Source organism: Battus philenor, unplaced genomic scaffold (assembly GCF_028537555.1).
Source record: "Battus philenor isolate CCGP_79_NKW_IND1 unplaced genomic scaffold, ilBatPhil1.0.hap1 SCAF_3, whole genome shotgun sequence".
Lineage (NCBI taxonomy): Eukaryota > Metazoa > Arthropoda > Insecta > Lepidoptera > Papilionidae > Battus > Battus philenor.
In genome coordinates this window covers 16,562,748-16,580,776 of record NW_027181693.1, presented here as the reverse complement: position 1 = coordinate 16,580,776, position 18,029 = coordinate 16,562,748, and the positions used below count along the sequence as shown (strand labels likewise).

Here is an 18,029-nt window from a genome sequence, read left to right as displayed (position 1 = left end):
TGCCGCATACGCATTTATCAGTGGGCTGGCGGGCGGTGCACTTTGTTGCACGACTACCACTGCATGTGCGGCAGTGGATAAATATTGGTCCTTTTCTTACGTTGGACTTTTTAATAAAAAAAACATTGTTTTTTATTACACAAGTTAAACTTAAATTACATAGCGGAAATATCGTTTGAGATAAATAAATGTTTCCGATAAATTGATTTAATAAGAGCAACAGCGAAATAACTCTCGCAATACAACTACATCATTATCGTTTGAAAAAAGATCCAGCGCCCACGGTAATTGGAATGATTCGGCAATTTGTAGTCCATTCAAAGGAATCCTACGTAGATAGAAACGATGGCGGGAATTTTAACAGATGTGATATAATTTGAAAAATAGTTGATGTGCAAAATAAATTGAAGTTTAGGGTATATACAATAATTTTTTTTGTTTAGTACCGCAGTTACGAGGGATCACCGTACATAGCATAGAGCCTTAAACTTACACAGGTACCGAAGGCCTAGGCTTCTTGTGGAGATTCTACTTAAGCCGCTATTTACTACAGTTTAACTTGGTAGACCACGGAGTAGATCGTAGAGATTTATGCACCACGGATTGACTCAAATTCCCCCTTGAATGGTTCCCAATTTGGACTGTCACTCGTAGATAGTCACCTGCTTAATATTCCAACACAATGACGCCTAAAAGAATCAAGTCTCGATCCTGTCAGTTACTTTTTGTTTCTTCTTCACTATAACTAACACCTTGCAAAGCAGAGTAGAGTAAAGAAGAAAAAAGTTTAAAAATAGTTGACGATCAATAAGAGTTTTAGTAAAAGTTCCAATGTGTACATTCATGAATTCGATCACAGGCTGTCCATAGCTGAACAAAAGCCTACACCATGGTTTTAGAATTCTGACATAATACTCAGTATTTTGGCAAGTTTAAAAACTATGTAACGGCAACCTTATGAGGTTATCTATCAGTAAGTTGATGGTTTAGATGGGTAATTAGAATTAATTACGAAAGTACACAGCGAAAGTAAAACTAATTAATCTAATGGATCGGGAGCAATCAACATTTAACATAATTACACCACGGTACCATGTTCGATCACGTATAATTATTAACATGATTGAATATCACATGTGGTAACTATTTTTACGACCTCCATTTTTCGGAAGGCAGACACGTTACTAGATGGAGTAAAATAAGTTTTTAATATAATTTATTTTGTTCTACATTCTCTTTTGTACTTCGCATTATTTTTTATTTGTTCCTTTTACGCTTCACATGATCTGCCATTATTCGTGTAGATTTTATGAATTTATACGTCTTTAAAGTGTAAAAAAAATTAGTGTAATAATATTGCTACATATAAAGCCGCTATATGTGAAAGTTCCCGCGGACGTCGTCACAACGCTCAACTCGTCTCGTCTCGCCCACTCGTCTCGCTCACTCGCACGGCGTGCACTATACGCGCTCTTGCTTGCGCATTGACAAGTAGCCAAGGCGCAGCACGTGTGCCCGCGGCCGTTGCAGTTCTCGGAGAGTCGGATTTGAACTAGGGAACGATGCGCAACCGCTCGTAGGCGCATTATTCATTTTCCGGGCACAAATTATGTTAACTATTCAATAAACGTTTTTCCACATCACATTAGTAGTAAAATTAGTTTCACAGAAGATTTTGACTTACTTATTCAAGTTTGAAATTGATTCTGTTAGCCCGAAGGCTTTTACAGCTTCATCCGTTTTGACGAGTCCGTGAAAATAAAGAAGATTTTGATTTACTCATTCTCTGTTGATGTTAATGCTGTTAGGCAGACGGCTTTTACTGCTTCATCGGAACTGATCCTTCCGCTCTGTGAACTCAAAAACTAAGAAATAAATCTGGTACGGCGCATACCAGTTGCATAAAGACCTTTGCACGTAGCAAAGCGCTCTGCCCGTGTAGAGCTGTGTATTGAATGTGTTGATGATATGTGCTTGCAGCTTGGGACGGCAGCGTGGACCATAGGCGAGCCAAGGATGGATCAGGATCCTACTACGGTTTGCCCACGCTGTTAGGGAACGGGCATCCTCTAAAAACGTGTGTTGAAAAGTGATCAATATTTTGAGTATTCATCACATTCCATATCAATAATATCAGGGGCGATATTAACACCGTGCTATGAAATGTCTGCATGGTACCGCGCCATCTACCGGACAATGAGTGTATTAAAGATGGACTACACCAGAGTTCCCCAAACTTTTTTATGTCGTAGACCCCTTGCCATGTTTTTCCGTGTAGGGTAGACCCCCTACTTACCTGATATTGATCTCCTGTAAATTTAGACCCCTTGCAGGTTGCCTCAGACCCCTAGGGGTCGATATAGACCACTTTGGTAATCACTGGACTACACACATTAAAATAAATAAAAGCATACAATTGTACAGTTGGATTGCAGATCTTTCTTTTACATCTCCTTCATCTACATTCCTATATCACATTTTTTACACTACCTATATTTATTTAATTTATTTACATTTATATGTGATATTATATAATATGTTATTATGTCGAGTGTTGATCTTGGGCGGTTTGTATTGCTTCAGCTAGTGTGGTATTGTAATGTTTCGAAATTAACAGGATCAGTGGAAGGTGCCCCATCCTATCATAGCATTTTCCTTTTTTTTAATTTTAAATGTTGTCGAGATAATTAGCAAATGGGGAAAATCCTTCTGGACACCTGGGAATGTTGCCCAGGTAGTGTCGGACTCTAACCGACTAAAAACCCCATTTGCCTATATCCCCACTTTTCAAGTTGGTTCATCGACATGGAGGTCGATGCCTTTTTTCTAGATCCTTCTATGTGTCTCCAGGTCAAGGTGTCCCCTCTGATCTCTGCTTATATGTTATATCTTACTACTAGTATTAGCCGTGCTGGCCTTTGCTTTTTTTTAATTCTTTTTAATATTAAGTTTTATGACTATGGTTATCATAGTCGTTTTCCTTCCTTTTTTTTGTTATTAATATTATATATATTGGTTCTTTTTTTTAATTTTTTTTTTATTATTTTTTTAGGCCTTCTTTTTTATTATTTATCTTCCTATCATAGCATTGTTCAAAAATCTCTGAGTTCTTTAAGCATCGATATGCATATATGCATGATAGAGAAAAAATAACTCTACACCTGTATTAGGGAACTGTAAAAGTGACCACAGAAAACACGTGTAAGTTACTAGTGGACTATTCTGAAATCAATCTGAATATCAATCTGATTCTAGTTTATATCATATTGAAATAATCTTACATTATTCTAATAACATACAAGTGATATATTATCCTATGTTTATAATATGAATACATTTTAATATCCTCTCCAATTTTAGTTTTTATATTTGCGTTTCATATAAAAATTATGTATATCCGTTCATTTTCTTCCAGTTGTCTCTATCTATTACTTTCTTACATCAATTTGGGAGTATAAGCCCAGCGCTGGGATACGAATTATTAGTATATTTTTGAATTTTACCATACTAATCTTTATTAGTCACGTTTATTATTAAAAAAAGTTGTGGATTAGATTTCGAAACGATTTTTTGTCCTTGTCTCCCATAAAGATTTCTATGAGGGATACTAGTACGAAGAAGACACTGCTGCCCATGTTCTTGAAACTTGTTTGTAAGCATTGGCAATCCTATATAAATAAAACGTTCACTGCGGGCCCAATTTTGAAGAACTTTCTGCTGGTGCGGCTGAGGTCGAATTAGCCTCAAGCTTAACTTCCTAGTAGTGCGGTTGAGGCCTTTTCTGCTTCATGTTCATCAATATTTTTTTACAATATTGAGTCAATGCTTCGCAGACATAAAGAAAGCTATATTTGTCTTTGTCATACCTCATACGGTTGTGTGTAAACAGCCGCCGCACTAGAGAGAAAACACGAGTTTTACGAGCCGCACCAGTGCAAAGTCTACCATGAGGCTAAATCGACCTCAAGCCGCAGTGAACGTGTTAATGCACGAAATGTAAATTATTTAAGATTTTATCCCGAGAATCGAACTCGCGACCTTCGATCACAAGTCTAAGTGACTCTACCACTGGGCTATTAAAACGATTCAATTTCACGTTATATGTTATATCACAGTGAAAATACGACGTTAATAAGCAAAGTTTATTTGACCCCAAACGATAAACTTTCGGGGAGTGAGTTCCCATTTGAGATCTTTACCACGGGCCATTACAGCGACCGTGTAGGGGGAGTGAAGTGGGATCCTGATCATTATATCGCGCGTAAACAGAAGGATAATGTCAATAAGAAAACCTTATATTGGCAGAACCTTCGTTGTTATATATATTAAAAGCTCTCACATGTTTAGAACTCTCTTAGTTTTTATTTTAAACTGAAGAATGTGATTGTAAGGGATTTAATTATTCTTTTTTAAAAAGTAAAATTTAAAAAAAAAGATATATTTGGTCTAATAGATTCAGTCGTTACCTTGCGGAAGTCCTAAGTAAGAAAGGGACTAATATATAGCTACTTCCGCTATGCAGCAGTAGTCGTGCAATAAAGTGCACCGCCCACCAGCCCGTTGATAAATGCGCGTGCGGCAAACAATGCGAAACACAACTACCACCGTTAATTTACTCAACACGTGTTTCACCCCTCCACGGGTATTGTCAGGAGTAATGTTACACCGGCCAGTACCAAACACCGAGTGGGCTCCGTCCTATTGTCTGTTGTCATGTGAAGTTTTTGCTGTTAGCCTTGCGGCTTTTATAGCTTCATCGGAAACGAGTTCATGGAATGGAGGGATCCGTGGTGGTGGTCCGTGGAGTCCGGTGTCACCGCTCTGTTATTTATATGCCAACTCCTTCCCCACTACCACTCAAAGCCTCGTGACCCATCATGTGTGCGTTTTATATATATATATATACAACATATCCCTGGTATATATAATTATGATTATGATTATTGATAAAGCCAAATAAAATTCTAAAATTAAAATATTGTTAATATGACTTATTAGTTTTTGATAGCAAAAGTATAGATAAGTCAAGACAAAAATATATTTACTCCAGTAAGTCTTGTAACATTACATTTCTTAGCCTGAAATGTTATATATATATATATATATATATATGTATATGTATGATGTTATTTAACATATGCACCTCCTTTCATCAAATAATTCCATCATCATCATCGTCATTTCAGTCCATAGACTATACAACGCAAAGGCCTCACACAAAGGCATCTATGGGAAATATACCATAATTGCTAAGCTTTGCAGGTAGATTGGCGATAGCAGTGTGGTGTTATAGTACACAGAGGATATTGCTGCTAGTTCTCTGGAAACTTGTTGGTGAGCAGTGGTAATTCTATATACTGGTTTGTGGTTACCACTCGAGAACCTTTCGGCCCCAATGGCCACTTCAGAGATGTTACGGTGGTGATCTTGGTTCTTTTGTGGATTTCTTTATTTCTGATCTCGCAGCGAAACTCCGAGCATAGATCTCTCTATTACTCTCTGAGCGATCTTCAACTTTCTTATCAGGTCAGGTAAGTGATCACGCCTCGGATTCATATGTCATCACCGGCAACATACATTGGTCCTTCGACTTTCATGTGCCTGAAAAAAATCTATTATGTCTAACTCATCGTCGCCATTCGATTACCACCCGATCTCGTCAGAAACGAGGTCAGATATCACAATAGAAGCGTTGCTGGAGTTTCTTTCGCTACTTCTTCTCCCAGCACTAACGCTTTACGAAGTATAGTAGTGATTTGACTCTGTGTTTGGCACTAATCGGTGTAACATAACTCCTAAAGATGCCCCATGAAGGGGTGAAACACGTGTTGAGTAATTTGGCGGTGGCGGTTGTGTGATTCGCATTGTTTGCCGCATACGCATTTATCAGCGGGCTGGCGGGCGGTGTACTTTGTTGCACGACTACCACTGCATGTGCGGAAGTGGCTAAATATTGGTCCTTTTTTATATAGTTATGATGTTACCCAGGCAACCGACTAAGCCGAGGTACGAACCTGTCGGGCGCCCTAGATGTGACTTATAAGAAGACTGCAGGTAACTCAAAGGGTAATGTAGTCTTGTCTGAAGTGGCAATGGGTGAGGAACATCGGCGGTGCAGCCTTCGGGGGCCGTAAGCTTTTCGAGAGGCAACAAGGCTCAAGGTCAACCTGAGATCAATAGAGAGGGCTATGGTTGGAGTTTCGATGCAGAAATGAGAGAACCGCAGAAGAAATAAGATCAACGAGGTAACTCGAAGAATTGCTCATCTGAAGTGCACATCGCTCGTGACCGCTTGACCACGAGCTGGTAGACGTTGACTCCCACTAGGTAAGTCTAAGTCACTAGATCACCAGCGCAGGACCAGCAGTGGGCGTCCATCGGCTGAAAAGCAGAATATAGTCGAAAATATAACATACAAATATAAGTGTATTGTATATGCCTTAAATATGAGCTAATCGATTGAATGTCTGTCTATATATTACTTTCTAAAATGAATATAGTCTAGTATCGATGATATATTAAAAGTCGCAATTGCTAAAAGTGGCAGATCATCGTGGTGATCTTTGACTTGTGCCTTGCGATAGACGTCAAAATGCTGACTTAAATGATCTGATCCAGTGATTCCCAAAGTGGTCTATATCGACCCCTAGGGGTCTATGACAACCTGAAAGGGGTCTACGTCAGCGAAAAAAAAACTGGGGGTCCATGAAATAAAAATGGGGGTCCACGATAGTGGATCTCAACACATACACTGATAGTACCTATTTACTTACATCATACTATCTTAAAATATCAAAACATTTACATTATTTATAAAAGTACCTATGAAGTAAAAAAAAATTATATATGTTTATGAAATTGTGTTACAAAATAGACGCCAAATGTTGATAATTTATAATTAAAGCATCAGGTTCATCCTTCTCACTAAAAATATTGACTTATTGCTTATGTTATTTTAATTATAGCTTATTTTATGTTTATTTAATGTTACGTATATTTTACATAACAGATTCAAAATTTTATTTTGAGTAGTTTTAATTTAAATTCAATTAATAGATGTTTAAATTAACATGAGTTTTTACTTTAAGTTTTTAACACTAAACTTCACTACAGTTAGAAATTTACTGGAAATCAATATCAGGTAAGTAGGGGGTCTACCCAACACGGAAAAACATGGCAAGGGGTCTAGGACACAAAAAAGTTTGGGGAACTCTGATCTAACCTATCCATGTGGAATTTACTAAAACCGCTGGAAACTTCTTTAAAGCAAAGAAAAGCTTACAAAATCTGTTATTTAGGTTCCTATATTGAATACTTTTCGAATATGATATACCATTAAATAAATAATTATGCATTGAAGGCATATGCCTTTGTACTACATATTAATACTCTTAAAAACACGTACATATATATTTTTTATCCTTTATTATATGAACTATACATATGAAGATATAAAAGTAATCAAAATAATATATCAAAGTGTGTTTTACTTAACTGTAATGTTGGACAGTGAATACCGAATTTGAGTTTGTAACTCGAACAAAGCAAACCCGTGGAACATTTCAAGTTTGAAATATTTGTCTTATGTTCCGAATTTCTACAACTGTAGCTCTATTTACTAGATTTGACACGCCACTATGCTTAACAATAAACACTTCTGTTAAGTTCGTATATGTTAAAATATAATTAAAACAGTGTTTATCACTATAATTGTTAAAGGTAGCAATTAGAAAATGAACGTGACGGAAGCTTAACCTTTGTGCCCAGATCTACGGCATCACTTAGTGGCGTTCATCGGCTGAAAAATAGAAGATTATGTATTTCAGTTTATTGGAGCTTATTGGCTTGTTTAAAAGCCTTTTATAATTAAGGAACGATCTCGTGGACGCCCTTCATTGAGACGGATAGACATCGTATCTAATAGATTCAGCGTTACTTTGCGGAAGTCCATCCTAAGCAAGAAAAGGACTAATATATAGCTACTTTCGCTATGTAGCAGTAGTCGTGCAATAAAGTGAAACACCGTGAATCACTGAAATCACTGAATGAGTGATTTAACGGTGGTAGTGTTGTAATTCGCATTGTTTGCCGCATGCGCATTTATCAGCGGGCTGACGGTCGGTGCACTTTATTGCACGACTACTGCTACATAGCGGAAGTATCTATATATTAGTCCTTTTCTTACTTAGGACAGACATCGGAAATGTCTTCAAAACTTACGTAAATTGAAACATTTTTGTCAAATCCAATGTTTGATGTATAAAATATTTGAACCATTTTCAGGCTAAATTCATTCTTTATACAAATGTCGCAAGTCATTGGTTATTCAAATAACTTATAAGTTAAGTTCGAGTAAGTTTTGCCTTGCAGAACTTAAGCACCTGCAAAATGGAGTGCGCCTTGTTAGAAGTTGAGAAGAAACTTTACTTACACAACTGTATTTATTTCGGTAAACCACCTGCACTTTGCGGTATGGCTTTTGAATTATTAAAAATACGCGGGGTTGTTTAAATAACACTGTAATAACAATTATTTATACCTATGACCACAGTACAGATAGGAAGAAAACGAAAATAATTTTAGCCAAAGAGAAAAACATTAAATATCAGAAATACGATTATACAGCAAAGCGAAAGAATATAATGCAAGGCTTATTTTGCAAAACCAGTTGGCAAAAATCGCCGCAGCAAGAAGCGTGTGTTCAGCGCGCGAGTATAGCTAACAATGGTTAGGAAATCACTCAACACGTGTTTCACCCCTCCACGGGGCAACTTCAGGAGTTATGTTACACCGATTAGTGCCAAACACAGAGATTTGACAGTGGCAGTTGTGTAATTCGCACTGTTTGCCGCATGCGCATTTGTCAGCGGGCTGGCGGGCGGTGCACTTTGTTGCACGACTACCACTGCATGTGCGAAAGTGGCTAAATATTGGTCCTTTTCCTACTTAGGATGGACTTCCGCAAGGTAACGCCTGATTCCATTAAATATAGCCGAAGTTGACCGATGCGCCGGCGCAGACAATAAGCGCTTGCGTTATGTAGGTGAGATTTATGCGTTACTAAAGGTACGCCACAAAGTCAAGTTAAGTCAAACTAAAAGACAGTAAATGAATGATCTCACTTCATCAAACACCAGGGCATCACCACATCCTCTGACCAGAATGCACGACCGGGAAACAGGTACTATTTCATTATCACCATTCATTTTTTTTCTCGTTCCCCTATCTCATGTGGGTCAGGGACTTTTTATTTTTAACAATTGATTCATATCATTTTTAATTATTATCATTCTTCTCTTTCATGTATCATATTATCTGTCGTACTGTTTCTTTCGTTCTACAATTTTCCCAGTCTTTCTCTTTCATTCCACTAGCCCTACATCCATCCTCAACCACTACATTCTAGGTTTCCTTACCACTTTATTTTGCAACATTACATTTATTGTTCATACATTTAACACATATTTTTTTTATAATTATCATATTATATTATACTGTTTATTGCACTACTTTTTGTACTACTTTATTTATTTTATTTCTATATTTTAGTGTTTGCTTTACTTTTTTATTCATATTCAAGTCTATTTCAATCTATTACTGTGTTTTATTTTTACCTTTGGCATTTATCACCACCTTCCTGCGGTAGCTGAGCAATTGAGCTGCTTGCCTTTGCAACTTCCGTGTTGCCTTTCGACAACGATGGTGGTGTAAATATAAGGTGTCCGGTGACAAATTTATAATTTTAAACTTAAATAAAAAAATAAAAATTTCACAAATATTTCTAAATAAAAATATTTTACGATAGAATAATAATGCGGATTATAATTTTTATAAAATGTCATTCATAGAGTAGCACACACTTTAAAAAAAATTAAAAGATTGTGTCAAAACTGAAGACAAATTTCTGATAACATATGGACTATACATTGATATAAGATAGTTTGTGTCATTTTTAATGCCTTGTATTCTGAACCATACATTGCAGAAAAATTAATTCAATCGATTTGATTTTTCAACGAATATGTACTTTTAAATTCTCAAAAGTTCGAGAATTATTATTGTAAACTAAGGGCACTACCTCAAGGAGAGACCTTGAGGTAGTGCCATAAACATGTTATTGAAGTTAAGTATTTTGATATCGGTGCACACGGAACATCACCGAAGCAAGTGATAAATTTTTTGGAGAAAAGCTTCATCAAGCAAATTTATTAAAGCTCCTGTCGTGTGTATACGCCCTTTTTTGAACTATGTGCATGAATATATATAATTGTACTTTAATAAGTGCCTGAAATTTTTGAGTTTTAACTTTTGTATGTGACCTATTTAGTTAAATTTATAGCTGGAGAAACGTTTATTAAATAATTAACATAATTTGTGAATAGAAAATGAATAATGCGCCTACGAGCGGTTGCGCATCGTTCCCTAGTTCAAATCCGACTCCCCGAGAACTGCAACGGCCGCGGGCGCACGTGCTGCGCCTTGGCTACGTGTCAATGCGCAAGTAAGAGCGCGTATAGTGCACGCCATGCGAGTGAGCGAGACGAGTGGGCGAGACGAGCAAACGGTTGAGCGTTGTGACGACGTTCGCGGGAACTTTCAAATATGGCGGCTTTTTATGTAGCAATATTATTACATAGCGAAAATAAATCTAATTTTTTTGGAGTTTTACCAATTAATCTGTTCAAAAGAAAAATTACCCTATCTTCGAATTCGGTTGAATAAAATTGAACACTGAGGCAATGTCTTGGGAGACGGATTGACGTTTTTTTTTATTCAACTCGCGCAATAAAAAAACTATCTCAGTGAAGTCGGGATACCATTAATAACATTCGTCTTTGGTTCTTCACAGATCGCGTATCCTTTGAGATTGGAAAATTAATGAAGCGTTTAAGATTCCGGATGATATGCTTATATAAAACTTACTGTACCGAAAGACGAACCAAGATTACTGACATACTAGACTCTGTGTTTGCACTAATCGGTGTAACATAACTCCTGAAGATGCCCCGTGGAGGGGTGAAACACGTGTTGAGTGAATTAACGGTGGCGGTTGTGTAGTTCGCATTGTTTGCCGCATACGCATTTATCAGCAGGCTGGCGGGCGGTGCACTTTATTGCACGACTACCACTGCATGTGCGGAAGTGGCTAAATATTGGTCCTTTTCTTACTTAGGATGTACTTCCGCAAAGTAACACCTGTATCTATTAGATATTTAAAATATCTTTAATCTATTTGATATTTATATACGCTTTTTAACATTATATATAGTAAGCTACAACCGGCGCGGAATGCGTTACCTGAGAAAAGCCGTTTAAACTCAATAGTTACTTTTTTATATTAAATTAAAAAAATATTTTATATATGTACACTATTATATAAATCATTTCAATAAGTCAATGAACCAAGTTCCATTCATTTTGATCAACTAAAAACTCCTGAATTTTTTTTAATTTAAAACTAAGAGGTGAAAAGTCAGGTCTGTGATATCTCGTGGAACTATATATGCGTTGACTGGTAAGGAAGCTAACAGACTTACAAACCTAGCAGCGACGTCAAAGTAGTTATTTTGATCAATATTATTATATTTACTAAATAAATGTAAATATTACATCTAATATTAGATGTTTTATTTAGTGCAGATAGATATATTATGTAAAAATTTGCATACAATATACACGCGGTTCTGTTTTTAAACGGTTTTATTAAGTTCGACCCGTACGGAATTTATTTGGATCAAAATTACAAATTGAAATTTAGGCACCTTCCCGTTGTCAGATTGATCTGAAATTTGGTACACACATTTAATTTAGAAGACAATATCAATATAATAAAATCAATAACATTATAAATCTAAGATGGCCGACGATACCAAATGGCGGATTACATATTTTCCTTAACCCCCTCAATATGGGTATCGATTGAAAGGGCTACACTAGTAAAACACGATGATTATGTCAAAATTTGAAATTCAAGATAGACGCTGTTCCAATATGGCGGACTAGGTACATATGTTATTTTTCCACAGCCACCACAATATGAGTATCAAAAAACCGTTTAACTTAAAAGTTTTTTTTTTAATGTATTTATTTAAATTAAATTTAACAGTTTTTTATATATGTACATTATAATATGAATCATTTAAATAAGTCAATGAACCGAGTTCCATTCATTTTGATCAACTAAAAACTACTGATTTTTTTTTAGATTTAAAACTATGAAAAGTCAGGTCTGTGATATCTCGTGGAACTATATATGCGTTGACTGTTAAGGAAGCCAATAGACTTACAAACCTAGCAGCGAAGTCAATGTAATTATTTTGAACGATGTTACCATAATTACTTAATAAATGTGTAAATATTATATCTAAATACAAATGTCCTATTTAGTGCAGATAGATATATTATGTAAAAAATTGCATACAATATACACGCGGTTATGTTTTTACATTGTTAATAACAAATAATTATAACATCCTGTATCTATGTTTCTTGCAAATAAATATATTTAATGTTAAACAATTGGACCAATGCTAAAAATTTTGTATTTTAATTTGAGAAGACTTTTATTCGTTTTTATATTAGGTTATACCTTAAATCGTTTTTTCTACCTTTAATCGTTTTGATTGTTATTTTTTCTAAAAAGTTTAATTTATTCGAGTTTTTCGTCCTAAAATTGATTTCTAGTAAATGTATGCCAAAAAGTGCCTTTAATTGTTAGTATGCTTTATTTTATTTATAAGTAAAGAAAGATTTATTAAAAGCCTCGAAATTATTTAATTTTAATATACCTAAAAACAATAAATACAATAGTGTACAAATAAAATTAATATTTACGTAATATTTGGACTTCAGAACATAGCGGTCCGAGAGACCGCGCGTCCATGGTAGTGTGACAAAAAAATGACGTCCATAATTAAAGGTTAAAAACGTTCAGAAACACGACAAAATATGCAGATATCTCTTCTCCTCTTTCTTCTACTCGTATTAAATCTAATTACTAATCGGGGAACCCCCTCTTCAAATGTTTACAATTAATCCCATATTAATGGTCTTTAGTGATCAATTACCAATAATACCTTCGGTTTTATTGCAGGATTTGTTTGTTCCTAATAGCCCTTTATACAGTCCTCAACGATTTATTTAAAGTACCTTTATCCAATTTAAGATAGTAATTAACATATTAATTACATCGCTGATTGCTTTCAATTTTATCTAGATTATGGCTTTTGCATAAATTGAAAATAATATATATATTTTTTAGATAGTATTTGCCAACATGATTCTGTTGAACATATATGTACATCTTCAGACATAATTACTTGGATAATAATTGTCTCGTCATATGTTTATTTGTACTTAGTTATGTATCAATTGAAGCTTTAAAAAATGGTTTAACTTTTTATAAATAAATTTGTTAATATAAAACAACAAATTGATGAATGATTTAAAAGAGCAGCGATAAAAATATTTGTTAAACAAAATTGTTATGTATTATGTTACGTAAAGAAAAAAGTTTTGCGGGATTCACCATAAGGGTAGAACTTGGAAGTAACGACAACACGAAGTAAAAAGTTGAAGTGTGTTTATTGCATCATTATTTCTGTTTGAGGTTTTGCTGCTAGGCTAGGAAACAGGAGGTCCAACAAGCGAAAATTTTACGCTGGGATGATCTTACTCCAGTTGCAACTGTATAATGATAATTTCTACGATTTCTAATGAGCAGACCCGTAAACGGAAAGGTAGACATTGACCGATAAGCAGGATGATATAGTTGTGTTCTGTTTAAAGCTACAACTATTTCCAATCATCTTATGTAAGGTGATTAAACAAATTTAAATTAAAGCTTGTAGTACTTTTCCAAGATAAACACATATATCTAGTGGAATCAGGCGTTTCCTTGCGGAAGTCCATCCTAAGTGAGAAAATGACCAATATTTAGCCACTTCCGCACATGCAGTGGTAGTCGTGCAACCAAGTGCACCGCCCGCTAGCCCACTACTACTCGACTACCACTGCATGTGCGGAAGTGGCTAAATATTGGTCCTTTTTTACAAAACACTTATATAGTTTTTAATATTTATCTCCATACACCAATACAGTGCTAGAATATTAAAAAAAAAATCATGTTAAATAAATAGCTAATTATAACTGAGATCAGAAGAATATATACAAATAGAATCCTTGTTGTTCAATCCCCAGTTACAGCGACCCCTCAATTCCCGTAAATGGCTTTGATCAAATTGACATTTCCAAGATGGCGTCGAGTGCCGATTGGAACAAGTGGCGTTAAATTGCACGGTGGGGGGACGGCCACTTTTGTTACGGAATTAATTTTGAAAATTTCCCGTGGGCGGAAAGTCAAAATTAACTTTTCCGATTGACCATTCAAAGGTACAATGAATTTACGATTAAACTTTGCAATTAAAACGCAAAAATTATTGTTCGTAACAAGTTTGTGCCTGTTTTGTCGTCGAGGTACGGTGGCTCCATCTGTCTTTAAACAAAGACGCGGCGAGTGAAATGACAGTTAATTATACAGGAATGATTGGTCACTGGGGCGTTTAGATTTGTATAATTTTGTTATTAAGTTAAAAGACTAAACTGCCATCAATTCAAGAGTATTCGAAACAGTGTTCATTACGATGTTAAAATAAATCAATATTGTTACGAACGGAAGGCGATGGAAGTAGGGCTATGTATAGAAAAACAAAGTATGGATAGAAATGAAAGAATTTGTGATGGATTGAAAAGAAAAAAAACGTGTGACATTAAAACGGAGAAAAGATGAGAGCAAAAATAAAAAAATTACGCAAAAAACTGATAGAAGAAGTACAAAAGGTACCTAAAAACGCGACAATTAAAGAATGTGTTTGGGGCATGTTTTTTTCGAGAATTTATATAAATCTTAATGTGGCATGTACCTGTGACTCGAAGATACAAGGAAAATAAAGCCTTGTATTTTGTTTTTAAAGAAACTTAACAGATATGGAACTCTATTAAGGTACAAATGTGGGTGTTGATAGATGTGTAAAAGCCTGCGCCGTATCTGCCTTCGATTGAGTCCAATTTGACCCCACGTGCATTACCGAAGCCTTTACTGCATTATATAAAAATATACATGAAGTAACATAAATATTATGAGTAAATACATTCATCAAAAGCCTTTGCGAGCGCGTTACAAATTGTTACATTTTATTCACTTAAAAATTTTCCAAACACATTACAAATAAAATCTTTATTCTTTACATATACGAACTAACATAAATGATTAGTTTTTATAGATTTATAAGATACAATGGGACTACCATAATAATTTTTTTAAAGAACAAAAACACAAGAATTTCTAAAAAATCATAATGATCTATTTGATACCTATAGTTTCCTTTATGTAACTATCATACAGTGCCATGAAAGGAACTTTCTCGAATCTATGATAGACTTGAAACATGATAATAGAGATGCTTTGATAATATAATGTATACTTTGATTTAAGAAAAGACAACAGAAGCTATAAAACTGGCTAAAAATATGGATGTATGGCGATGTATTAGGTAGGTAAATAAAAGCAATAAGAACGAATGAAAATTTGAAGTAAGGAAGAAGATAGAATGACAGACGAAAACAGATAAAGATATACTGAAAAACTTTAAAACCAAAGTGTCTGTCCGAAAAAATGACAAACCGCAATAAAAAATATTCAATACGCCTAAAATTTTCTTGTTGTAGCAATCAAACTGAACGCATTGTATTATTTGTATATTTTCACCCTATTTCCGCTTTGTGTCAATTTATTATTTAGATAAAGATTAATTGTCACCCGTGTCCTTTTGCGGTATATGAACTTGTTCGAACAATTCTTCTAATTTCACTTCGTCCATACAGAATCCTGATAATACGCTGTCTTCTAAATTGACTTTCTTTCCCACTCTTTTATCTCTGGGATAAAGTTGTAACGATGTATAAGGTTCTTTATCAGTTTTCTGTTTTTTATCAGGGTTAATGTTATTATGACTTCCTTCTTGTGGGAGACAACTATCATTGCTTAGAACTGTCTGTATGATTGTATCTAGAGCAATTTGATCTTGAATTCTCCTCTGTATTGCAGCTGCTTGAACACCAGCTACCATCTCTTTGTATTTACCTTCTAACTTTTCTATAGCTGTCAACATTTCTTTTTGATTTTCTTGAGCGAATTCTGTTATTAATTCACTTCTATGCTTCAATATTTGTAAATGAAATGAGCTATCTAGTATGTTTTTATTGTGTTGCAAGCTAGCTAATTGTGCTTGATATGCTTTTACCCTTTTATTTTTGGCTTTCTCAATTTTGTATAACCGTTTCTCAAATTCTAAAGCCTTTTCTTGAGCCATTTCAGAGTTGCAGTCATTTCTTGCTTTAATAAAACTGTTTTTGATTGCAACATTTTGATTTCTTGCTTCTTCTAGTTCAATTTGTAATCGTTTTATTTCTTGGTCTTTTAAAGATAATATATTTTGATTCTCTGATTTAAGGTCGTTGATAGAAGATTTTAATTTTTCAATTTCAGCCTCGTTTTGTGTTTTAATTTCTTTTAATTTAAACTCTTGTTCTTCTTTCAGAGTTTGCAGTTTATTTTCGTAAAAATCTTGAATTTCCTCCCGTATAGACTTTCTAAGTTCTATTAATTCAATTTCATGTTTTCTTTTGAGCTCTTCAAGTTTCTCAAGATTGTTAATTTTATCCTGCTGGCTTTGTGATCCAAAGATATAAGACTTGCAATCACATGTAGTGAATTTTCCTATCTCTTCCGTATCTTCTATGCTAATGGTAGTGTTTGTGGCACAATGAGCTTGCAGTTTATTGTTTTGGGAACTTGTATTTGATTCTTTTTTATTATTACTCTCTTCTTTTATCGCTTGCAGCTCTTTCTGAAGAATTGTGTTTTGTTTTTTTATATCTCTTAGTTTATCTACAAGATTGTTTACCCTCTGGTATACATTATCTTCGGAATGAACGAAATTCGATAGATCTTTTAATATTTCTGGATAATATTGATTGTTGGTGATAGTTGAGTTAGATGATGCTAGTAGATTTCCATTTGGATTTTTTAAAATACGAATCTCAGCCTTGTCTTCTTCTATATTTGCTTTAATTTCACTGGTGGTTGCAGTAAGGTTGACGTCACCTTGGAAAATGTTCTTAAACACTTCTTTTGAAAATTCTTCACCTTTATTTTGATTGTAGCACGTTACATGACTTTCAACTTCGGAGAAGGAGTCATCACTGTTGATATCATCAATTTCATCAGGCAGTTCGTCACGAGGATGGCTGGTGAAGGGATGTTTTAAAACTCCATTCGCCAACTGAAAGCAAAGTGTGAATAGATACTTATTACGGCGATATTTCTCGATTTTCTCGCAATTCGACAGCCTTTTGATCCAAGCGTTACATGTTTCAATATCTTCGGGATCGAGTAATTGGCCTAAGTAAGGTTTCAATATCTGCAAATATCTTTTATACTCCACGTCGAGATTTGCTTTATCGTCTATATCCATTTCGAAATAAATATATTAGAAATATTGTACGCAATACTTTTGATTGAACATTCTTCTTTATAATGACATTTCAGATTGTTTAAAAAAGTTGTTATATCAAATATATAATAAAAACTTTTTCAATATTTCATGTTAAATTTGCTATCTCTTTCGTTCACATTACATAAATATATTTTTCAAATTTATTTCAAACATTTAGTTATAAATCAAGAATTGTAAAAAAATATATACGTTGTCCACAGATTGTATATTTAGAATACATGATAAAAATATGATCTGAAAAAACCAGTAGATAGAAGGTAAGTTTGACTATATATATATATGTGTGTGTATATATACATATATATATATGTGTGTGTGTGAACGAGAGGTGTAAGAGGGAAGGAGAGAGACAAGAGTTGAACGACGAAGGTGTGTGCGCTTTTTGGATTAGGTTTTTTTAAAAAAAAAATATTTGTGCCCCAGGAAAGACTTTAAAATTAAATCCCTGCATCC

General features: G+C 34.6%; 1 protein-coding gene across 1 annotated transcript; it reads right to left on the bottom strand.

The window, feature by feature from the left end:
• Nucleotides 1–15,806: 15,806 nt before the first annotated feature.
• Nucleotides 15,807–17,534, bottom strand: LOC137927117 (microtubule-associated tumor suppressor 1 homolog). Its single transcript, XM_068770918.1, has one exon. It carries the CDS (start codon nt 17,532–17,534, stop codon nt 15,807–15,809), a length of 1,728 nt encoding a protein of 575 aa, XP_068627019.1.
• Nucleotides 17,535–18,029: the final 495 nt, after the last annotated feature.

Excerpts from the sequence above, each read along its gene's own strand:
- LOC137927117 (XM_068770918.1), bottom strand. The coding sequence starts at position 17,534 with ATGGATATAGACGATAAAGCAAATCTCGACGTGGAGTATAAAAGATAT.